Genomic DNA, 26012 nt, shown 5'->3' with positions numbered 1-26012 from the left:
AAAGATGTTTTGGTTGTTGTGGTTTGTGGACTGATCTGTACTTATTTTGTGGTGTTAACTTTGGTTTTTATCTCACTTTCACTCTCACCTCTTATCCTCCGCCAGCACAGACACACCCAGACTCCCAGACACAGGCACAGTCACGTTGTGTCTATCACAATAAAAGCATAGTGAGCTTCCCTAGGTCAACTCTGTGAGGAGTGGTCATTTTTCTCCGCAGGATTGAACCTCCCCAAGAGGAACACCTACGAGGTACTTCTGTTTGCTTTTATTTGTTTATTCTTTTCAATGTTTGGGATCTAAGTTACAAGAGCCCTTTGGAAATCCAAGACCTGCTTCATTTTCCCTTTTTCCAATAGAACATTAGTGGCTACCAGAATGAATAACCTTAATAGAACGAACAGTTTTATGAGAACTGGGACAGTATTAATTTTATTCAAGCCTAGCACCATGCCTAGTGCACAATGGGTTTTCAATAACTATTTGGTTAGTAAGTGAATAAATAATTGAAAGTGAGTGGACAGATGAAGGCCAAAGGGTTGTTTCCCAAGCGGAGACTCTAAAGACCTCCGCTGCAGCTTTCTCTCCTCGCCTCAGTCACAGCGCTTCACTGGAAATCTACCACCTCTTCTGTCTTGCTCTTTCCTCATAGCTTTGTTTCTTCTTCTACGCTCCTTTCTGGTCTTACCGATACTAACTCATCTAAGTTTGATAAGGCATCCTAATAAGCATTAGCATGAGAACACACAAAGTACATATATTCCTTAAAATTAATCATTATGTGCACATGTATGATTTCTGATTCTAAGAAAAGAGGTATTCTTAACAGGCCACAAAGTAAGTTTTCAAATTGTGCATGGTAAGCTACAAGAGCCTCAACAAGCATGCAGCGATTTTTTAGTTTAAAATACTGTTAATGGTGGAAGTGCCAATGACTTACACATATTTTTAGAAGTTTCGTTACAACATCCCTTTTTTCCAGTAGACTTAGAGGAAAAAGCTGTAGTTTTTCTTAAAATCAGTTCAAGTTTTAAAATTAAGACCACTTCAATGACTTTCACTCCTAAGTACTTTTCCTTAACCTAACCATAAAAGATCATCATGAATTTCACTATGCTCAGTCAAGAATTCTGTAGACTAATATGTCTTCAGTAAACATACTCATTTCTTCACCACCTTCAGAAACCCTTCCCCCACAGTAATCATTTAAGGAGGAGTAACAATGGAAAAGTCACTTTGTTTCTCAAGGACTTTTTGAAAGTCTGTTTTTGTACCAGCCATATCTCCCCGCCTCTCTTTTTGATCAGTGAGATCAAGATAAGATTGATAACCATTATAAATAATTAGTGCCTACATAGCCTTTCACCAGCCATTATTGAGATGACCTTCCTTTCATAAATTGTTATGAACCAAATAGATGCTGAACATCTGCACAGTCCTCTAAAACGTACTAAAGCATAATCCACTCTGTGGGTTTTTTAATAAGATGGGCTAAGAGAGCAGATCAGAACGCTAGAGCTGGAAGGAATGACAGAAACAGCTCAAGTGAGTCTTTTATAAATAAGAAAATGAGGGCCTAGAGAGGTGAGCTGATTTTCTGAATTCTACACAGGCTGCTAACTAGATGTGACACCGATACCCCAATCCATGTCTTTCCACATCTACCTACTTACTGGTGATTTTTTCACCCAGAACTCCAACTTCTCAAAGTTCACAACTTTATTCATAAGGTTGTTTTACCAAGGATCTGGGTGACTTAAAGTTCTTTTGGAGGAGTAAATGCTAATTACACTCTTTAGTTGATCAGTTCCAACTATTCCCACTGCTATGGCAGTTATTTGATCTATATGCTCCATCCCTAGAAACAAATTCTGTGGTTAGAAAAATTGCTGTCACACCCACCTAATTTATTTTGGGATGGTCTGTGTGACTAGGTTTGAGTGAGCCCAGGACATGAGGGATCAGAACCCAGGAGTGATTCCGATCTATCCACTGAGGAGGTCCTACATGTACTTCCTGCCAGAGCAGGAAGTGGAGTGAATATGTGCTGACCTGGGTCCACGAATGCATCCAGGGAGAGACGTAGCAACTGGCTGGGAGAAAGTGGCTGGTGTGTTCGAATAAAGCAACAGGGAACAAGGAACAGTGGCTGCAGATGAGGGGTGACTGGGAGCAGAAGACCAGCAAATTGGGCACAATTTATTACCTCTGCAACCCTGTGTCAGGAAAGAAGCCTTAATTAGGATGCAGCCAGGTAGGGTCTTCTGTCTGGGGCCTGTGGGCCCCAGGGAGAGAATATCGTAAAAATAATTGTCTGAGACAAAAACCACTGCTTAGCCTATAAACCAATCCTTTTCTGTGTATGCATCCCTCTCAGATAAGCAGTGTAACTGTTTCCTTAGCACTGGTTTTGGAGGTAAACATGCCGTGGTTTGAGCACAAAACAGCTGCTTCTGGCCCTCTTTGAATGCGTTTTCCAGAAATGATGAATATGCGGTGATTCTTCATCTGTACTCAGGCCTGGATCTGATTTGTGAGATGTTTTGAGGGGTTACTGTGGCTTTGTTATTGAGATTTTTTTTTTAGAAAGTTAACTGTCCTTTCCACAGCCATTGTGGTTGCTTGGCAACAGGGGACAGCAGAGCAGTAACAGGGATTCTAAAACTCTAAGCGATGGGGCTAGTTGATGTCTGTCCCATGGACAGGGTACCCCAGTGGGCTTGACTTGAGATGGGAGAATGCTATAGCAAGAAATCTGTGGCCCCAGAGTCTGAAACCCCAGAGAGAGGCAGGTGAGTTCCTAGTTCCTCCTGTCCCAAAAGAATTCATGGGAATTTCTAGATAAAGTAGCCTTTGCTCGGTACTTCAAAGAAAACCTTTCTGTAAAGTCTGGGGGAAAACATCAGACAGATTTTTCATCCTTTCCTGGAGAATGACCCCTTTCTTTGAACACTACTATCTTCCAAGATTGTAGGGCAGGCCATGACACACAGTAGGTGTTCAATAAATATTTGTTGAATGAATACAATATCCCTCACTTGCTTTTCTCAAAATCACATACTCACCCCAACCATTTTACTGGCGTGGGAAGGGGGCGCTGAGCCAGCCCTTTTTCAGGACCATTCTAATGAAATGTCACCTTCACCTCTCCCTTGCCAGGAGATATACAGAAAAGAAGCTAGGCCATCCAACTCTCCCCAGATAAAAACCCAAACCAACTCTGACTACAAATATGGAAGTACAGTTTCACCTCTATAAATGATCTATGGTTAACTGCTAGAAAATTTGCATCTTTGCACAATACTCATTTCCCTTTCAAATGTGAAAATACCTTCCATTTAGAATTTTCTTTTAAACCTTGAATGAGGGATGACCATGCCTCCTCTGCAGGAAGAGCTGGATCTTGGTGGGTGGTGTCCTGTGTGATATGTTCATGTATAACTGCAATTCTGCTTTGTTAAGCTTTAAAATGTGTTTTCATTACATGAAATGTGTGGGTCTTGTTTTCATTTACTTTTGACCTTGGGTCTAGGGTCTATGGATGATGTGGGAAATTCACAAATCCCACCAAATTTTATGTAAAATATTGTTTCTATGTGCAAAGGAGTCTATGAATCTCAAAAGATTAACAATCTTTGGGAGAAAGGAAGTTTTCTATTAAAGAAAATCAAATTTAGCAAACACTCAATTTCTTTTAATTTCCCTGAACATAGCACATAAAGAGAAAATATGTCAATGTGCTGATAATTGGAGAGGTGAACGTAATGGTACCAAATGGGAGAAAAATGCCCTGTGATTAGCAACTTCGAAATGAATAGCCCAGTGTACAAGCAGCAGGGGAGCCAAGTGGAAAGAAAGCAGGACTTTGCTTTCACTGTAGATTATCATTGGTGTTTTTGTTCTCCTGGTCTATGGAGCTGAGTGTTCTGTGCAAGAAGGGAGCAGGGCTCTGAGGCAGGAGACAGTGGAGTCCCATACTACCTCTGTTAACCTGTAGGTGGGTTCAGTTCAGCTCCCTCACTTCTAAGCAGGACCCATCTCGTCCCATGTGCCTGTTTCCCTGCTCTACTTTCCTCTCCCCTCTTCTTCTCATGTGCTTGAGACAGACCTTCTCCATAGTTTATATAAACCAAATGGGAACTTGCTCCTATGTTGTCTAGGCAAAGGAGGGTGAGGCCTTGGATGCAATTAACTTGGGGAAAAAAAAAGCATTTTCCCAGGAAATCCTATCCTATATGAATTAGGTACAAGTAGCTGTATTTCCAAACCAATTTTACTAAAATCATTTATTCACATGGACTAATTGGTGGCTAATTATTACTCCAATTTGACATGAAAAATGTAGGGTAAAAAGTTTGGACAACAGATAGGAAGATACTTCACTGAAAGGATGGAAATGTTTATGTGCTTGTCAAGTACTGAGAAAAAACAACTGTAAGGCTTATATGTCATGTTATAACTCCCTGCCAACAGAAATTTAAAGAATTTTTTTCAGTTTTTCCATGAATCCTGAAGTAAGAAAACCCTGGAATAAAAACAAGCTTCATAAATACATTTGTTAATTCTAATTTGTTTTCTTTCAAGGCTAATAGGCTTTCTAAAGCTTTTTTCCCCTTAATTATGGTAAAACATGACTTGTATTGTGTATGCTGAATTACTATGGTTACTCTGAGGCCATGACTCATGACCTTTAAATATTATTGTCAGGCAGCCAAAGCTCCTTCACTTTGAAATCAGTAGTTTTGTTTGAGGCATTATTAAAAGAAGGTCATTTCCAATAGTACTTTTTCATATATATTTGTGGCACATCTGAATATGCACATAAGGGTATTATATTCACACTGTTTTGTTTTGCTTGGCTTCATTCAGTGGCACAATGTTAATTCCTTGTGTGGTATGTCATTGGGCAAATAAAAAATAAATAAGGCATAGTCCTCGTCCTTTATGTGGTGTCACTGAGAAATGCAAAAACATAGGTAGACAAACAATTACTTACATCCTGAAATGTAATAAGGGCTATGAGAGAGATGTCCAAAAACTGCTTGTAGACACAGAGGCAAGAAATACTTCTGATCGGTAGGATCAAAGAGGCCTCTGGAGGAGGCAGCATTTGAGTCATGGTGTGAAGAATGGGTAAGATTTTAACAAGCAGAAAGGAAAGCTTGAGTTTTCTAGTCAGAGGAAACAACCGAAGAAAAGGTTAAACACATACTCTGGAACTATTGGACAGTAAAGTTTGGTGAAACTATGAGTTTTCTGAGATGCATTGATAAAAGATGAAATTAATTAGAAGGTGAGAGGGGCCAGCTTACTAAGGTCTTTCAAAACCATTGGTTGTTTTGCCGAGCAACTGTGATACCCAAAAGATTGTTTTTCATTTCATGATAAAGAGGTACTGTCAAGTAGAAAGCACCAAAATACTGTTTTTAGCTGATTTAAGTATGACGTGAGAAAAGCAATTACATCTCTCAGAACACCAGTATGTCCTTCCACTCAGTGGGAATTTAATTAATTTTGTTCAAGAGTCACTAATTACTTTGTGAACATTTTTAAGTGGTTTTAGATTTTTGGAAAAGTGAGAGACATGCACAGAAATATGGAAATAATACATTCATTCGGGGGAGAGTAGGATAGAAAATAATAAAAGTACCCCTGCATTTTAAAGTAAGCCTTACTAGTTGGCAACAGTAAAATGAGACTTATTAAGATTTGAGGTTTATTAAATCATTCATTTATGCATTCATTCATTCATTCACTCAACAAGTATTTATTGACCATCCTAGCCCTCTTCAAGATGCTGAGGATAGAGTAACAAAAATAACCACAGAAAATAGTCCCTATCTTTAAGGAGTTTACATTTTCAGTAGAGAGGAGACACAATAAATATAATGAACAAGCAAATTATATAGTATGTTAGAAGGTGGTAAGTACTGCAGAGAAAAATTCAGCAAGGTGATGAGGATGGACAAGGGAGTGGGGAGTTCAATTTGAAATGAGCTGCAAAGGGTTGGCCTCCCGAGAAAGTGATATTTGAGCAAAGACAAGAAGGAAGTGGGAAAGAGCCAAGTGGACAGGTGTGGAGAAAGTTCCTGGCAGAGGAACTTAAGATGGGAGTCTATAGGAGGCTGAAGAACAAGGAGGAGGCCAGTGTGACTTTGAGGGGAAAGATTGAAAAGGAGACTGTTAGGTGAATTCAGAGAGGAAAACGTGGAGTTGTGTGGGGGAGGGTCAGCAAGGAGTGGGTTGAAGTCCCAGGTGGGTGGGAAGAGTGAATGGCAGACACCTGTAGGAGCATTTTGGCCATTACAGGGCCTTTGGCTTTTATTAAGAGTAAAACTGAATCCCTTATTGGAGGGTTTTGAGCAGAGGAATGAAATGATTTTTCTTATGGTTGATGTGTTGAAAATAGAATGTAGGAGGCAAAGACAGAGCAGAGAAGGCCATTTAGGATGTAATGCAGTAATCCAGGCAAGAGCTAATGGTAGCTTGAGGCTTGAACCAGGGCGTTAACAGTGAAGTTGATGAGAAGTGGTCAGATACTGGATATATTTTGATGGTGGAGCCAAGAATTTCCTGTTGGATAGGATACGGATTCTGAGACAAAAAGAGGAGTCAAAGTTCTAGCCTGAGTAACTAGAAGGATGATGTTATCAACTGTGGTGGGGAAGACTGCAAGTAGAGCAGATTTGAGGTAGGAATGAGAAGTCAGGTTCTGGAAATGCTGACATTGAGATATTTATTAGACGTCCTGGCGGAGATGCCAAGAAGGCAATTGAATGAATGAATCTGGAATTCAAGGGAGAAGTCTGGACTGGAGATATGTATTTGGAAGTGATCAGCATATTGATGATATTTAAAGCCATGAGGTTGGATGAGATCCCAAGGGAGTGAACGTGAATAGAGGAGAGGAAGCCTGGAACACGCAACGGTGAGAGCTCGGGAGATAAGAAAGAACCATCAAAGGAGACTGAGAAAGAGCAGCAGGTGGCACAGGAAGGAAACCTGGGACCTTAGGATGTCCTGGGAGCCAAGTGAAAGAAGTACTTCAAGGAGGGAGTGATGAATCACGTCAAAAGCTGTCAAGTAAGGGGAGTTGTGACAAATGACCACCGAATATAGTAAAGTGGAGGTCAGTGGTGAATACAGTAAGTGAGGTTTCTGTGGAGTGGTACCCGTGACAGTCTGAATGCAGCGGTTTTAACAAAAAACAAGAGGAAAGGAATTGGAAACAGTGAGAATATAGTTTTGCTATAAAGGGGATCAGAGTAATCAAGCAGAAACTAGAGTTAAGTGGGTTCAAGATACAATAAATAGCAGCATGTTTGTAAACTATTGGAAATGATCCAGGAGAGAGAGAGAAATTGAGAAAGAGTGTAGGAGACAAAGAATTCCCTAAGCCTGCTGTTTCATAGGATTATATGCTTTCCGCCCTCTGTTTTTTTTCTTAGTTGAAGTAAGAGATTTTGCAGGTTTTCAGAACAGATTGTACTGTTCAGACTGCTTATTCTCAAGAGAACATTGAAAGGCTATTTTATCTTCTTCAAGTAAAGTTTACGTTCCATAGTTTTGATTTCCTTTAGAAATGTTTAGAAATTGACATTTGGAGGAAACACTGGAAAATTTAGCTTCAACGTTACAGTGTAAAGATCCATTTAAGGTGGGGCGTGTGTGTGTGTGTGTGTGAGTGTATGTGCCTCTGAAATAAAATTTTGGAATTCTAAACTCTTACTTTATTTCAGCATCACGTCTGGAAGTTCGGAATCAGATACACAACAAAGTAACAAAATATCGGTAAGAAATGAAGTTTGTATGATTTATTTTTCTTTAAAAAAAAGCATTACAGTTAATGAAACTGTAACTTCCTTAATTAACACTTAAATTTTCCTCATATAGTTTCGTTTTCACATTTTGCTAGTAAAGATCTCAAAAATAAAATATAGAATATTCTTTTTCAATTAGAATGAGGTAAATGGGCCAGAGGGTCAATCAACTAAGGGACGTTATCGGGCAGCAGGGAGGTTAGGTGTGCTGCGGTGTGGCCTTTCCCATTTTCACTTGTAACAAGCCCCACGCTGTTCTCTGTGGCCCTACAATATTATAGACATCTTGGGTTGCTTCAAACTATTTGCTCATATGTGAGGAAATCCTGGAATTCAGACATAATACAGAGTGCATAAGTTGCATTATTTGGTTTATTTAGGCCTGGATTTAAATCAGTCTATTCCAGACATTTCCATCTCATGCTCTGTCAAGTCAGCTGATGACACACTTAGCCTGACCTTTGAAGTCTTCTTTCTTACATGAACTCTGTTATGGCCCAGGACAGCTGGGTCCTTTCCACCAGAGCCTCATCTAGTCCTTCCTGAGGGCTCAGGTGATAACTGTGTGGGTTGTTGAGAAGTGTTGAACCTGGGTGATGGGTACTCGGAGGCTCATTATACTAACTCTCTACTTTTACGTAAGTTTGAGAATTACCGTTCAAAAAGAGAAAATAAGCTATCTGTACACCCTTGATTCAGTTTTAGTAAGGACCCGCTAGGCTCCACCCATAGATGATTTCTGGAACAATTCTTTCAGCTCTATTGTAGAGGCAGTATGTATAGAAGAAAGATCAAAAGACTAGGAATCAGGCCCAACTTTGCTACCTCCAAGCTGTGTGAAGATAGCCAAGTCATTTAAATTCTCTGAGCCTTATTTTTCATCCAGAGAATGAGGATGATGAAACTTTAACAGTCTACTTCAAATAAGATGTTTGGAATGTGAGAATGCTTGGTAAAGTACCTACAAATGTACAGAAGGATAGTTATCTGGAATCTATGGCATTCAAATGGGCTTCCCTGTGGGCCAGGGCACTTTGCTATTTAATTTCTTTACTTCTTTCCGGGTTCAACAGTTCTGCTCTACCACTCTGGTCCCAGCCCAGCATCGCCAGCTAAGAACAATTGATCTAGTGAGGTGCATAATCAGAACCTCACTTCTGCACAATTATCTGTGTTCGTAAACTGTTAACGTCTCCTTTCTAAGTATAGTTGATTTAATCTGGCCCCAGACCAACTGGACAGCTCTCCCAAAACATAATGTGTGTCAGGGGGAGGGTTTTCATTGAAGAAATGTAAGTCAAAGGGAAACCAAATTAGATTAGTAGAATATGACTTTAATTAAAAGTTTGTTTTTTAACCATAGTGATAGTTTACTATCAGCTAGGAAAAGAAAACCTAATAATGAGTTTTTACTTTATATAGTGGAGCTATTTACAGTTCTGTTGCCCAAAGAAAGAATACTGCTCACCAGCACTATATGAAAACATTTTTTCTCTGGTTGGTTGGAACCCTTGGGTTAGCGGTTAAATTGGAATTTTGGAAACGGGAGGCTTCAGCTCAGCAATCGCTGTGAACTGCCTTTTCCTCTAACAATGCTAATCAGCACCCTAGAGGTAACCCTCTCATTGGAAGCAGAGACACTGAAAAGGACAAGGTGCCAATTACCACATTTAAGATTTCTGCCTAGGGCTTCCAATTAGCTTCCTGCAGTTCAGAATCTATGTTCTTTCAATTTACATTTAACATAGTTGGGAGCCCTGGGGCTTAAAGTAGCTGGGTCTGCTTTAGTTACTGTATTTTTACATTGCTGGAAGAATACATTCAGCTGGAGGAGGTTAGGATTAGAGACCTCAAGGCCGTAGGTTATCCACAATTAGTACTGCGTCCTTTTCACCACACAATCCCTTTTAAATCCTGAAAGTTGTGGAATGATCACTCAGCAGAACCGATTCTGCTATGGACATGAGGAACCAAATTGCAGGCGGATCTCAGAGGCCCCTTTTAAATAGTTCTGGCTAGCTTCGGTAGAGAAGATTGAGATGAAGGATGAAATCTTTTCAATTCTGTGAAGATGTCTTGACCACCAGCGGAATGAAACACCCTCTACCTTGGCTGCACCACCATCTGGTGACGGTGGTTCTCTACTGTTTCTACTGCCCTGGTCTCGGAACACTAATGGTAAACTGTGCATTCTTAGAGTGAGCACTGGCTTTATTCATCTCTGTGTCACTAGGACAAAGTTTCAGATACCAAATCTGTGCTCAATCATTATCATTTGATTTAGAACAAGTGGACTGAGCTCGAGGCATAGCACTAGGTGATTGACAGATGCCAGCTCTCTGAATCCTTACAACAGCAGATGGGGATGGTTTCCAGAATCATCGCTGTTGTATTGATACTCTTCTTCTTCTTCTGATTATTATTACCACTTTAGAAGTTAAGAAATTGAGGTTCAGGGAGGTTGAGGGAGATTCCAGCTGTTGAGTGATCAAAGAATGTGTTCACTATATAATAGGAACATTATGGGAAAATCCAGTTTGCGTTAGTTTGTTTAGACCCACTTCTCAGGTGCGAGGTTGTCCCCATTTATCTGGACCCTTTTCCTTGGGGCCTGTTGGAGGATTAGAATGTTATTTGAACTGTTGCCTTTGCTCCATGATAACATCCTCTGACAGAGAACAGCTAGTGCATACAAATCATTTATTTGAAACTGTTTAGGAAAGAAAAATTCTATTGCAGAGAGGCTTGACCTGAACTGGACACCTGGCTCAGGATTTCTCCCCCTGAGCTATTCCTGAGAACTCTGACACATAGAAATGAATGATGTAAAACATATGATGCCATTGTTTAGGTGGAGGGGTACATCCAAAAGTGAGCAGGTGGGTATGAATTCATGAATACAAGAGCCTGTATGAAGTATTTCACTTGTTGTGCAAATCTTAGCTTACATTAAAACCTCTTTAGCCATTTAGCTTTCAAATTGTAATTTAGTGATGACTTTATTAAAGAATCATTATTTTAAGTACCAAAGATATGGAAGTACTTTTTTCTTTTTCCTTTGTAAGGTCAAGTTCATAGTACACTACGTAAGAAGTCAGCTTTACAAAACAACCTTAAAGTAGCTGGAAGATTTTACCTTTGATAAACAGGAGAAGGCAAGCTCTGCCTTAAATTGTGTCGAATCGTATAAATTCTGTTCCTTTAGTACTTTGTGTAATATAGCATTATTTTTGCAGGAAGGATATATTTGGTCACATTTCCAACATTTCTATATCTTAACATTCTAAAATGGCTTTCAGAAGGTTCTTCCCTTGATGAACAAACTTTCAAATCATTAATTAATCACAGTTGTTAATATATCACTTCTGCTTTAAATGAACATTTCAAGTGATTTAAAGGAAATATTCCTATTCTTAACGTAAGATCAATATAGAACTGTATTTCCACATATATTTAAATATAAGGATTTGTTGCTGTTTCAGTGAATAGGCTATTTTTATTTTTTTTGCCACTCTAATAGGTAAGAAATATCTCAGAACTTTTTGGTTTGGATTTCTTTCTTTCTTCTTTCCTTCTTTCTCTCTTTTTTTCTTTTTTCTTTCCCTCCCTCCCTTCCCTTCCTTCCTTCCTGCCTCTCTTTCTTAGCTTTACTGAGGCATAATTGACAAATTTAAAGTGTACAAATTGATGAGTTTTGACATATGTATGCACACGTGAAACCATCGCCACAGTCAAGGTAATGAAATTACCCATCACCCCAGCTGGGTATTCCCTCTCCCACACTGCTCCCCACTTGCCTATGCCCGGTTTCCAGGGATGCACTGATCTGCTTCATGTTAGTATCTATTATTTTGCATTTCCTTGAGCTTTATGCAAACAGAGTCATACAGTATGTGCCCCTTTTGCTGGCTTCTTTCACTCAGCAAAATTATTTTGAAACTCAACCATGTTTTAGTATGTATCAATAATTCATTTTTATTGCTAAGTAGTATCCCATTGTATTGAAAGTATCAGTTTGTTTATCCCTTCATCTGTTGACTGACATTTAGGTTATTTCCAGTTTTTGACTCTTACAAATAAAACTGCTATAAACATTCACGTACAAGTCCTTGTATGGACATATGCTTTCTTTTCTCTTGGGTAAATACCTAAGAGTGAAATGGTTGAGTCATATGATAGACGTACTCTTAATTTTCTTAAAAACTGTCAAACTGTTTTCTGAAGTGTTTGTATCATGTTACATTCCCACCAGCACTGTGTGATAGTTTTAGCTCATCCACATTTTCTCCAGCCCTGGTAAGGTCAGCCTTTTAAATTTCAGCCATTCTGGTAGGTGTAGTAGTATCTCATTGTAGTTTTAATTTGCATTTCCTTTATAATTAATGATGTTGAGCACATTTTCATGTGCTTATTTGCCATCTTCATATCTTATTTGGTGAAGTAGCTATTGAAATCTTTTGTCCATTTTTAAGTTGTGTTGTTTGTTTCTTATTATTGGGTTTTGAGAGTTCTTTATATATTCTAGGTACAAGTAATTTTTCAGATATGTGTTTTGCAAGTATTTTCTCCAGTCTGTGGTTAGTCTTTTCCTTCTCTTAACAGTGTCTTTAGAAGAGCAGAAGTTATTAATTCTGATGAAGTCTAATTTTATCAATTTTTACTTTCATGGGTCATGCTTTTGATACCTGACCTAAGAGATCTTTGCCCAAGATCACAAATATTTTATCCTTAGTTTTCTTCCAGAAGATTTATAGTTTTAGGTTTAACATTTAGATCTATGATTTATTTTGAGTTAATTTTACCTGATGATGACTCACACCTGAGACTCTCTCCAGGAATTTCCCTTGGCTGAAGGAGCTTTCTTGCCCCAAAGTCATTGCCCTTCATAGGATCAACTTGCATCCAATGGATGGTAGATGCATGTCCACAAGACCTGGCCTCCTTCCTTTGATGGAGGACAATTCTGAAGGTCCAGCCTAGCTCCAGAGCTCCCGTGCAACAGGCTGAGGCTGCTTTTGCATTCGTGCTTCTTGCCTTTCTTTATAGATCTTGCTCCCCAGAGCTGTCTGCAATAAACCCTCTCTAAGAGGGGTCTCTCAGCCAAATTTCTCAGAGTCTGTTTCCCAGGGACCTTAACCTAATAAAATCACAAAATCAGAATAGGTCTAACTAACGAATGAGGTTTTGTGAATGGAAATTCATAATAAGTGCAAAATAGCCATTGTGCTGTCACTGAGGGCAAGACAAAAGATATGAATAGAAACTGTTCTTGCCACTTTGATAGCACTCTTTCTTAGTATGAGACTTTATAATATCTGTTTGCAAACTTTACAGAAGTAAAATATATTATTTAATAAAGCATGGTAATATTCATTTATTCACTCCAAAAAGTGGCTTTTTTCCACAAAAGAACAAATAGTATAGAAATTGAATTGTTACTTCTAGGGACATCTGCTTGTTATCTAGATAGTATCTAATATTACTCTATCTGGGAGACTAATATGAGCTCCCCAGATGTTGGGATGTGAGATGTTAGCTGGAGTTTCTACCCGTTGTTTAACCTTTCATACAGCAACTTTCAAGTTGAGATCTTACAATAAATGAGGGTCTGATCCATATCATGCTCTTCCGCCCCCATCGGCAGCCTTGTTCCTAAACAATCATCTCCAAGTTCATCTAATTTAAACCACGTAGCCTAAATTCTATACAGAAACAACCTCAACAGAGGTTTCATGGAAGGAGTGCATAGAAAGGTGGTAGTGATGATATCACGGTGATTGGTGAGAATTATATTTTTTCCCCTTGGCTATTATCAAGAAAGATCAAAACTTCAATTCTTTTCAATTTAATTTGATTATCATGAAAGTTTTTGAAGGTTATCAGCTACAAGTGGCTAATGGCTTATCTTAATTTTTATTTATCTGAATAATTTATTTCTTCTTCACAACACCCATCCAAGGTGGAAAGCAGAGGGACTTGACTCATCATAGTAACTAAGGGACCCTCGGGACGGAAGCATCACCTGGGAATGCACTTCTGCAACCCAGGCAGGCAGCAATGGAAGCGGGGACAAAGTGCACAGCAAGTGCTCCACCTGAAGTTACACACCGCACTTCTGCTCTTATGTCATTAATCAGAGAAGTCACATGGCCACAAACAACCTCAAGGGTTGGGGAGGTGAAATCATATCATATGCCTCGGAGAATTTTCAGAAGTATTTTGGTGGACAAAAATTACAGCAAAATAAAACTAACTATAAAAAAAGGAAATAATCAAATCTAAGAAAAGAAAGGAAATGCTATAGATAGATGCAAAATAAAGGAAGACATTAGTTCTAGAATTTCTCATTTTAATAATAAGTTCTATTTAACTTGAGAACAGAGGCCAAAAAAACTTTTTAGTAGTTTAAAATGAGGCTTGCCAAAGAAATAGGAAGTCTTCTTTAGAAAATGATCCTTTGCAAGCAATTGGGCAAGATGACCTATTTCGTTTTTAATTTCTATGATAGAGTAGATGTATAAAAAACAAAAGGTCCTGTTTTCACATGCAAATATGTTCCTTTATTTTTTTTAAATGTCAACAAGCAAAGAAATTTAGAAAACATGTGGCATTGAAATAGATTGTTTACAGATAGGATGTTTTCCAGAATTTCCCCAAGAGGCATCAGTGGCGCAAAGAACCTCTATAAACTGAAGCAATTGAGTGTTTGCAAATTTGTTTCATCAGATGCCCGTGACATTTTTTCTTCTCTTGGCTCCTTTAAATGGCAAAAACTTCCAAACAACAGGCATTTTTTGGGGAAAGCATGTTAATTTGTGCTGTGTAATGCTGACACATTTTATTTTCTGCAAGGGTGAAAATGTTGAGGTTTGTATATATAGAAGGAAGGATGTTGTGAGATGTAAAAAGGGGACATAATTTAAATATATATATATTGGAATATATAAAAGTTAAATATATTCAGTGGAATTTAAGGGTTACTCTGAATTAATATTCTGGATAACATCAAGTTTCATGTACCATTTGCTCATCTTCTGAGACCTGAATGTTTAGATCAAAGGAAGACAGAGTAAGGGAGAAATGTGTTTTAGGGACCATCTAATCAATCAGTCTGACTTGGAGAGCAAACTTCAACTGCTGTGGTCTGAAGAAAAATACTTTCCTTGAGAGAAAATATCCTCCCAAAGGGCTAGGACAATTATTCAATTTAACCTTTCCCAAAGCATAAGTCTCCCTTTGGGAGGCTCTCTTTGGATGCTTGGAGAGATGCTGGAGGAGAGTGGAGGTGGACTGGGAGTGAGAAGCACAAAGACTCAGGCTCTCAGGGATAAAGCTTGGCCGCTGGCTGCCCTCAGTCTCATCAGGCAGATTGGATAACACGGGCTTAATTTGTTTTCATAGTTTTGTTAAACGAAAATCTGCTGCTGGGAATAGCAGTCCCGGGTCTTCATGGATAGCTGAGCTGTTTGTGTTAGATCAGGTATCAAAGTCAACTGGTTATTTAGAAATCTGTGTAATAATTTGAGTCAATGTGTTGTGTTATCTGTACTTAGGTTCAGAGAAATCGAAGTTTTCTCCAGGTTTTGATTAAGAGTTTGCTTCTTCAAAAGTTGACTTCTCAAACAAAGTTATGCATTAATGCACAAAGATGAAAAGATTATTTAGTCTCTGAAAATTCTATACCTGGTAAAGAAAACTTATCACTTAACACTATTTCAACCCATTTAAGAAGCATTTATAAATATGCAAAATAAGTAATAGAAAATATTTGTAGCATCTATTGCAACATAATATCCTTAATATATTAAGGTCTTATATAAATCAATGGCGAAAAGATTAGCCCTTAAATAGAAAATGAACAAAAACCACAAATCACAATGTACAAAAGAAGACACATAAATATCTAATAAGATGTCCAGACTTGCAAGTATCAAATAAAATGTTTAAACTCAATAGAAGGCAAAGAAATAAAAATTTTTAAAATTTAGATATCATGTCAAACCTGTCCATTTGACAGACATAAAAAGTATTGAAAATGTCACTATTGGCAAAGGTATGCAAAATCTATGATTCTCATATACTTTTGGTGGGCGTGTTAATTTCGGGGATGTAATCTTAAACATGCATCAACTTTATACTCTTTAAAATCCAGTAATTACTTTTTCCATTTATATTAAGAAAATAAGAAAACAAATCCACAAAGATGTACAAATATGCTTATTACAGAATTGTCTGATTGTAGGGAAAATTGCATATGTACATGGTAAAATTTATTGTGACCATTGAAAATTATGGCAACTTTTAAAGTTAAGAATGGCAGAAAATGACATCTATCATTATTCCAATATAGATTATACCTATGACAATTGAAAATGAAAATGATCATAATTTAACTGCATATAACTATGTATAATATGAATCAATGTTTTGTGTGTTATGCATCTTACAGTCACACACACAAGTCTAGAAGGTAATGCACCAAATGTGGTGCCTTAGTTTGCTCAGGCTGCCCTAATAAAATGCCACAGACTGGGGGGCTTAAAACAGCACACATTTATTTCTCACAGTTCTGGAGGCTGGGAAGTCAGAGATCAGGGTGCCAGCATGGTCCGGTCCCAGCTTGCAGATGGTTGCCTTGTTGCTGTATCCTCACAAGGTTGAGTTGCAGAGAGTGGACAGAGGGAGAGAAAGGGAGGGAGAAAGGAGGAAGAAAGAGAAGGTGACAGAGGGAGAGAGCTGTCTGGTTTCTTCCAATAAGGGCACTAATCCCATCATGAGGACCCCACCCTGATGACCTCATCTAAACCTAATGACCTCCCAAAGGCCCTGCCTCCTAATACTATGACATTGGGCCTTACACAAACATTCAGTCCATAATATGCGGCAATCTCTGGGTGGAGGATTCTGGATGATTTTCACATTCATTTTTATACCTTTTATATTGTCTGAATTTGGGGGACATAATACACAGAAAATCTACGGCATAGAGATGATGATCAATGCATGGCTTTTTCCCTTTCTCCTCCCTCATGGTTATGCTATTGAAGTCCACTTATCTGAATACCTGTCCCCCCTTTCTCAACCTTTATCACATTATGAGCTCCTGAAGGGTAGGGAATTTGATTAATTCATCTCTATCCTCCAGGGTGTAGCTCTGGGCCTTATATATGAAAGGCACTCAATGAATGTGTGAGTGATTCTCATATGTTTGTTGTTGCTGGACACACTGTGTTTTTCAGTTAGGGAAGAAAATGCTCTTGAATCATACATGTAATGCAAAGGAAAATTAAACTGTAAGATATTTTCAAATTAAACGTGGTTCAGAAACATTCTTTGGAAAGGAGTAAGCCCTGTTTTGCCTGCCTTAAACGCCTAAGGAAAATACTATAAATTCTAGAACAGTCTGCTTTCCCTTGGGCCCATAACTTCTTGGAATCTTCCTTAAAATAGTAATATCTGTGTCCGCGGTGACTATATTCTGAATCCTATTAATTTTTCTCCTTCTAAATATAGCAGGATTTGGCCTTTTTGCCTTCAAATATGTTATTATATTCTTTTCTAATAATCATGATACTGAAAATGTAGAAAAAAAGTCTCCCATAATAATTTTCTTTGTAACCACTTCACATGTAAGGCTGAGATCCATATGGTTCAGGTTCAAAACTGATTTGCGGCCTAAAAGAACAGTCTAGTACCCACAAGGTAACTTTCAAATTACTCAAGTTCTTAACCCTTAGTATACCAGGAAAACAGTCACCATAATTTATCTTTTTTTATAATTTCTTTTTGGTTTCCTTTTTAATCTTATTTTAAAGTCTTAGTGGGAGATAATTGATGAATAATGATAAAAAATAATTCCTAGGATGATTAAGTAGCAACATGTTTCAAATATAGGAACAATAAGATCAATAAGATGCCACAATATATCTTAGATCTGGAAAAGGTTCCAATGGACCTGTATTGCGACTGCAAAATAAAACGTTTTATTCTTTTTTTTTTTTTTGAGGACGATTAGCCCTCAGCTAACATCTGCCGCCAATCCTCCTCTTTTTGCTGAGGAAGATTGGCCCTGAGCTACCATCATGCCCATCTTCCTCTACTTTATACGAGGGATGCCTGCCCACAGCATGGTGCGCCAAGTGGTGCGTAGGTCCACACCGGGATCCGAACCGGCAAACCCCGGGCCACTGAAGCAGAACATGCGAACTTAACCACTGCGCCACTGGCCTAGCCCCCAGTTTTATTCTATTTTTAAAATGTATATCTATTTTGTTCTTTATAAGCCCTCTAAGAATGAATAAAAGCCACAAAATATAGATTTTTACAAAGAGAATGTCTCAAAAAAAAAAGAAACTCAAAACTACATTTGAATCCAATGAACTCTGATGGTATATTGAGGGCTAAATTGCATTAAGCAGTATATGGGGAAAAATTTCAGAGATACTTTTTAAAAAATTCTGCTTTCCTTTTCTATAAGCTTTTATCTCACATGACAGCTTTTCCCAAGATTTCTCCTCAAAAGTTCCTTGGAAAACTTTTTCCTTGAGCTCTAATCCGCGTTCCTTTTGCTCTTCTTCAGTCTCCTCCTTTCCTTGTCAGAAGCCCGAAAGAACTAGCAAGAAGGTCAAGAAAAGGAAGAAACAGAGCAGACCAAGTAAAAACCCTCTTTAGCAGACAGAGAAGGGTACAGGCTATGCCCTCTTCTACTGCATTTTTGAATCTTTGTTCTTATATTATGCATAATGATTTAATTTTTCCAACAAGAAATAACCAGGCTAAGTTAGTTGCATAATGCCAAGACCACTAGAGTTTCTACGAGTTTTTGGTCCCTGTGATCAACCCTCAGGCTCTTTCCTAGGCTGTGAGCTCCCAGAAGCTACACCATAGAAACATAAAACCTAGAGTTTAAAAAAAAGGTGATCTTTTTAGACTTCCTTCTATGGCTCGGGCATTATGCTAAGCATTTTTCTGCATTACCACACTGAATCCTCACAGTAGCCCCCGCTAAGTTAACATCTCTTCCGTTTTTAGAGGTGAGGAAATGGAGGCTCAGAATAATTAAATTACTTGCTTACAGTCACAGACAAGTAATGATCAGTCAGATTCACATTTGAAATCAACAGAGTCCATTTTAATTAGTATTAAGGGGAAAATGAACTATTAAAGGATATTAGATATTTCAGAGGATCTCTAGGAGAGTCAGAGAATGAGACTTGGAGACTGTACCTAATTATTCTGCCTGATTTTGGTGAAGAACCTATTACTTCTACCACTGGGCATAGGCCCCACATCACTTGTTACTTCCCCTGAGCGTGAGATATTACTTCTAAGTCTGCTGTCGCTGCAGCCTCTGAAAACACAATGACTCTGTCAACCTGGCCAGATTCCATTCTCTTTGGCGCCTTTATCGTATCACTCTCATCCATATTGAAGTGTCAGGCTGGTGTGTCTGATTGGTGGAGCCTAAGTCACATGCCTACAGCTGGGATGCAAAAGATGCTTGAGAGGGAGTTCCTGGCTTATACTTTCGGGAGATGGAATTCAGGAAAGGAAAAATTCTCCTAAAAGGGAAAGACCCTGGACCATCAAAATAGCATGACAAATGGCCACCCCAGAGTGCAAGATGAATTAGACATAATGGTCTTCTCGTTTCACAGGTGAGAAAATTGAGACCCACTGAGTAGTTAATGTTGGGCATGCTGTGCCATCTTCTCTGATATTCTGGCCATGCCTCTTAGTAATGTTTGGACTGGAAGACCTTAAAAGACGTGGAAATTCACAGCAAAAGAGAGCTCTCTTATCTGTCCTCTGCTTACCCTATCACATTGGAATGTACTATGGAAATTGTTGCTGAACTTTTATCTGATCCAAAAGGGTGCATAACCCATTTCTCCTTCAGATTTTGATAAAGAGGGCAGTCTGAGCAAATGCCAGGCTGGGTCAGTGGGTAGGGGGGCATTGTCATGGAAAAGTTTTCTCATGGAACATCTTTAAGTAAGAATCTCCTTAATGGGTTTCGGGAACAGCAGCATTAGAGTATTGAAATTCTTATCATTACAGTTAAATTACTCGGATTTTTTTTTAAGTTTACTTATATAGAGCCTAAAAGTCACTGGCAGAAAAAAATTACCTTCACTCTGAACACTGTCAATCATAAAACATTTATTGTTGATTATACACAGTGTAGCAATAATTTATTCACAAAACTAAGTTTGGAAAACCTCAGTGAATTTGGGCAATAAAATTCCATCACCCTACTTATAAGCTGACCTGACAATCCTTCTTCTTACAGACATGTGTATTTCCTAAACACTGGAATGCAGTGGGAAAAGGAAAACATTGTTGGTCAACATGCCAAAGTACTGAAAATCTAAATTTATGATGTGTGAGAAAATAAATCATCCTGTCACATTCGAAGCACTATCTTTACAAATGGGAAAAATATTGGCGTTATTATGTGCCCTACTGAACCAAAATTTTATTTAAAACAAATAGTATTTTTTAGATGTTTTCTTTATCAAAGGAAACAAAATCTTTCCTTATGTAAGTTTATCTTATGTTGTTTCCCTTTTTTTATTTTATGGTTTTATTATATTTGATCTTTTTTTTTCCATTTTGTTCTCACAACAATCCTGTGAAGTAGGAAAGAGTAGTTGAATTAATTTTAACATTGACTAATTGCTTCACTTCATAATTTACCTGCCTTACACATTTGTTTCATAAATTATTTTTTATTTTTGTGTGGTAAAATATATATAACATAAAATTGACTACTTTAACCATTTTTAAGTGTGCAGTTCAGTAGTGTAAAACATGTTCATTTTTGTGCAACTAATCTCTGGAACTTTTTCACTTTGCAAAACTGAAACTTTATACCCACTAAATAACAACTCCCCATTTCCCCTCTCCCTTGTTTTTTAAAGAAATCAAAACTATTCAAAATAGTAAATTACCTTGCTATGTCCTTTTGCCTTTGTTTTTTTTATTATGAAGGAGATATATTCTCACTTTGCTTCATGGTGTGCAGGGTGGGTTAGCGCTAGTTACTGTGAGGCGTCAGTTACGGGAACCAGCCTTCTTGGGAAGGTAGGCTACTTGCTCTACTGTCCAGAAAGGAACCATTTTGTTTCTTTTGAGTTTGGGGCGTTCCTCCAGGAAGAAAAGATTATTTCTTTATTTATCTGCATGATTTACAATAGAGGCAACAAGAACACATTGATACTCTCAATCATTAAGATTTGGTATTTTGTTTTATTTATTTTTTATTTTTTTGAGGAAGATTAGCCCTGAGCTAACATCTGCCACCAATCCTCCTCTTTTTGCTGAAGAAGATTGGCCCTGAGCTAACATCGGTGCCCATCTTCCTCTATTTTGTGTGTGGGATGCCTGCCACAGCATGGCTTGATAAGGGGTGCATAGGTCCACACCTGGGATCTGAACTGGCGAACCCCGGGCTGTGGAAGCAGAATGTGTGAACTTAACCCCTGTGCCACTGGGCCGGTGATATTTTATTTTAGAATAAAAAGTAAAGGTGGCTGGAATACTCTATTCCTTCTAAACAAGGAATTCATAATGGGGGACCATGAATGGCATTGAGAAAGAGCTTAAACACCCTTAAAGTGTATGGAAAATTGTGTGCATGTATGCTTATTGTATGTGTGTGCAAGCATGTGCAGATCATTTTTTTTCCTAGTAAGAGAATTGACAGACATCATCAGGTACCCAAAGAGGTTTGTGATGTTTAAAGTTTTAAGAAATTGACCTACAAAATCAAAATGGTAGAGGGCTATTTTAAGTCACAAAACAAATTCTGTAACATAATATGAACTCAAATTCAGGCCTAATCTAACCCAGTCTTGTTTCGCTATTAACTAATTTAAATGATGAAAGATACATACTGTTTCCTAGGTCCTTTTTCTCCTCTGATAGTATTTGTTCTCGGTTTCCAAGAACCTATAAAGCAATGTTATCTGAGATAGATCTGCAATGTTTGAAAGCGGGTTAGGTCTGCCTTCTACCGTAATCCTTCTAAAATCTACCAGAATCCTCATCAAAGAGAAAGCACAAGACCCCAAAGCACAGCAATATATTATGAGTGAGTATAAAAATGTTAAATTAACCACCAAACTTTAGGCATTCTTTTGATCTTTACCTAAAACTAAATCCCAAGATATTTGTATTCAAGAGAAATTCTAAGCTGAGAATCTGGTGAGGGTGTTAATCCTGTCTGTCTTGTTACCACTTATTTCCCATTGCTTAGCCTAGTACCTGCCAAATAATGAGCCCTCAATAAATATCTTTTGAACTTGAATGAATTGAATTGCTTTGAACTCTATTATAATGAGTTGGCTTGCTAAGAATTTTGGGTAAGCCATTATTTAAAGTTATTAATGTAGCTATCAAATGTCACATTGTCATTTGTGTTTAACTTCCACACCAAGGATCTTATAAATTAAATTGAGCCAACAATTCCTTTCAAATACCTTTCTCTTTGATTCTATCAGTGATGCTATAGAAATGGAAAAGGAGTTAAATCTTTTATAGGGTGAAAGATGACCTTTAGAAATGTATTTTTTCTAGGAAAAAAAAGTATCCCGGAGCTTTGCTAAAGCAACTTGGTATTGACTACAGATCCATCTTGGACTTGGTCCAGGGGAACTCAGGGACCATAGTTCAGAAAAGGCCACCTGATAAAACACGCAATTTGTAATTTGAGTGATCATCTAGATAGGGGGGTTTCTATACTTTTAGATTTCATAAACCAGTAAGAATTTCCACCCCCAAAATAATTGGGGTTAGTTCTTGTAGGAATGCCAACTTTCAATTTTTTTCAAGACAAAATACTAAAATACAATAATTCCCATATACTGTCATTATCATTTGTTAAAGAAACATCCTCGTAACACCAAAATACATAGAACGATCATAATCAGAATAAAGGACAGTCCTCTAAACGGAATAAATTTGGTTTCATGAAAAATTCACAGTGTTCTTGTAAAAATTTTGCTTTTGTCCTTTTCCTGCTGACTGATGAAAATGTTATCACAAACCAGCACTGAGCTACGGGCTGGTATTTGGGAACCACTGACAGAATTAAGCCCTCTTGGCCTGAGATTTCTTTGTTTCCCCTTCCATAACCACTCTCCACTCTCCCCCGACGCTGCTCTCTTCCAGTGAAGCTGGTCTCTCTGGACTTGTCATTGAGGCTCTCTTGCCCTCTGGCTTCTTGTTGAATTCAGCCCAAGGAAGATATAGACAGTAGAACAGAGGGTGGGAGGAGAGGAGGTCAAGCTATTTATTTCACTGATCCATCCACCACTACTGCCTGGGCACATTTTGTTAGTGGCTATATTCCTCTACCCAAGGTCTTAGTTCATGAAGATGGCCCTCTCCTCAAGCTGGCTTTCTAGATCTGTAATAATGCTACCCACTTACCTCTCCCCCTACCTCTTCAGGTCAAGATAAGCAAAGAGTATCTTTGCTTCTAAGGAGTGTCACACTATCCTTTGTTGATGCCCTTGACTGTGCCCACATCCATGCCCTTCAGTAAACTGCCCCCAATCACTCCATTGCAGTAGCCACCTGTCTCCTGCTGGGACCTGACCAACACATTCTTCATTTAAAGATGAAAAAACTGAGGGTCCAGGAAGTGAATCCCAAAAGTCACATAGTCCAAGTCACGTGGTCAGGTAGAATCAAGTCAGGTCCAGAATGTGGCCTTCCAGATTTCAAGCAGAGTTCTCCTTAGTCAATGCTCATCTGTCATGCTCACATGGCCATTTCCATTGAAATCATATTGATGGACACTTTCTGGAAACTTCTCTCCACTGGGCTTTGACAATAGTTGTAGTTTGTTCAAGTTTTGAATTTAAATGTCTTATTAGGTGACTATTGAAGCAAGCACAAACACAGAGAAATACTGTTTTCACTAAAATGGATTGGAATCAGGAAAACTGAGTCGTTAAAATGTTGCCTAATAGAAATTAGCAATTTAGCCTAAGAAACTATTGCAAAAGCTAAGTGCAAAAGGACATGAGAGTGATGAAATTTCCATGGTAAAATGAATTCTGATGACCAGAGATTAGGGGAGGGATGAAAAAAATCTGCCCTGGGTAAGGAGCTGAGGTGGGGAGCTGCAGAAAGGCTTTAATCCGTATGAGAAATGACTTCAATCTGCATCAGAGATATGAGCAGGTCGTAGAAGGGTAAGGAAGTTTTGGGCCTTTGCTCTCTGTCAAGCAGGGGGAAAGAGGAATGGACCACAGTAGTAAATAAATGAGACATCAAGCAGGAAACTTGATCATTGCAAAATGTGTTGAAAGTGTGTTTTATCTGGCAGGAAGTTACTGTACTACTGGGCAGGAGCCGCTGGAACCCTCCATGTTAGAAGCTCCAGATTTCTAGAAACATTTGTTTTAAACTGACCTACGTCAAAATGCTCTTCTGTAAAGGTGGAATCTGCTATAACCGCATGTTTATTCAGCAATCTTGCTTTTAAATAAATGTACACGAACATATTTAACATATTGTCTTTGTTCTAACTGCATACTTAGCAGTTTCCTACTGCTGTGGTTTGATCATTTGCTGTTACAAAAGTGTCTCTAAGAGGACTTTCTTTTACTAGGGTTTAAAAATAGGCTGGCAAGTTTTAATATCAGATGATTCTCCTTAAAGGAATTGGGATAATGGAATTATTAATAATAACATTAATTGAGCCCTTCTTCTGTCCAAGCAGTTACCGGCTTTACCTCATTTAATCCTCACAATAACCCTTCCATCACCCAACCCCGTGGCCATGTCCTTGCCCTCTGCTGCACCGTCTGGCCCCTGGCCTTGGCAAACAGACTTTCCCTGGCATCTGATCCCTGTCAGTGTCCCAGGCCGGATGCATGGAATGTATTGCTCAGTGAAGTGACTGTTATGGCCTCTCAGCATGAAGGACCACTCCTTCTGAGGCAACCACCTTCCTTGACTGCTGAGCCTAATCAATCAACAACTGTTTACTGAGCTTCTACTAAACACTCGGTGAAGTTTTGTCTGGTCTCTGCATACAGGAGCCTTTCTAAGTGTTACATGTGGATTCAGAGCAGGTGAAAGAGTTGGATAAGTCAGAGACCTTGAACCAGGGCTGAATGGTAGAACAGGTTTTCATGGCTGAAGAAAAAGAGTGAGGTCATTGTAAGGCAAAGAAATACTGGCTTAAAAGTAAGGAAGAGGACAATGAAAAGATATTGAGATGGGTTAGAGAAATCAAGAAAAATTAAATTAGGAAAAAAGAGTAGATTTTCCTCCAGTTTCTCAAGTGAGAAACCTCTGCAGCCAAAAGAAAATCTACTCTTACAATTTTGTATAAGATTTGTCAATTAGTAGACTGTCAACATTAACACGCATGCATAGTAGTCTAGTGTCTTTACTGTAATCAAAGAGTTTATTGAGTTTTAATATTCTATAGTATTATTTTAGTTTGATCATCTTGGTTATCTTATTTGCAGGTACTTAGATTACTGGTTTGATATTTAAGTAGAAAATTTTAAGACAAAGAGTAGAAGTTAAAAACTGGAATTCCCAATGAATTGCTAGAATTTACCATTTGAAAATCTACAGACACAGGCTCAATTCCCAAACACCTGTAAATATCATATATTTTAAACAAGCAATGTCATATAACAGATTGTTGATTAGTACAATTCACTCATCAGTTACTTTAATCACCAAGACAGTTTCATGGCCATAATAAAGATAAATTGCTTTACGTACAATGTATCCGTATGTGCTGGAAGTAGAATGAACTTAATGGTCTAAGTCCCACCTTTCTGCTCTTCTGCCACCACATCTTGCAAAATTGGGACAATGACTAATTGCACCTAACGTTTTTAGGGACCTTGAAACCAAACACCTATGTCCAAAACCTCTAACTCCATGTATTTACTTATTTCCGAAATTCTTCTTTTCTTTTTTTGAGGAAGATTAGCCCTGAGCTAACTACTGCCAATCCTCCTCCTTTTGCTGAGGAAGACTGGCCCTGAGCTAACATCTGTGCCCATCTTCCTCTACTTTATATGTGGGACATCTACCACAGCGTGGTGTGCCAAGAGGTGCCATGTCTGCACCCGGGATCCGAACCAGTGAACCCCAGGCCACAGAAGCAGAAGGTGCGCACTTAGCCACTATGCCACGGGGCCAGCCCTGTTC

General features: G+C 38.4%; 1 protein-coding gene across 1 annotated transcript in view; it reads left to right on the top strand.

Annotated features, from left to right (window-relative positions):
* Positions 1-7734: 7734 nt before the first annotated feature.
* Positions 7735-26012, top strand: part of CCDC192 (coiled-coil domain containing 192) — a gene marked incomplete at its 5' end in the record, with an annotated part of 172174 nt that continues 153896 nt past the window's right edge. Inside the window, one exon of the mRNA XM_046667795.1 lies at positions 7735-7791. Coding sequence (XP_046523751.1) covers positions 7735-7791 — 57 coding nt within the window. The remainder of the gene's footprint in view (positions 7792-26012) is intronic.

This window comes from Equus quagga, chromosome 7 (genome assembly GCF_021613505.1).
Source record: "Equus quagga isolate Etosha38 chromosome 7, UCLA_HA_Equagga_1.0, whole genome shotgun sequence".
NCBI classification, from domain to species: domain Eukaryota; kingdom Metazoa; phylum Chordata; class Mammalia; order Perissodactyla; family Equidae; genus Equus; species Equus quagga.
The sequence above is the reverse complement of the archived record's forward strand: the minus strand, read 5'-3'. Positions and strand labels throughout refer to the sequence as shown.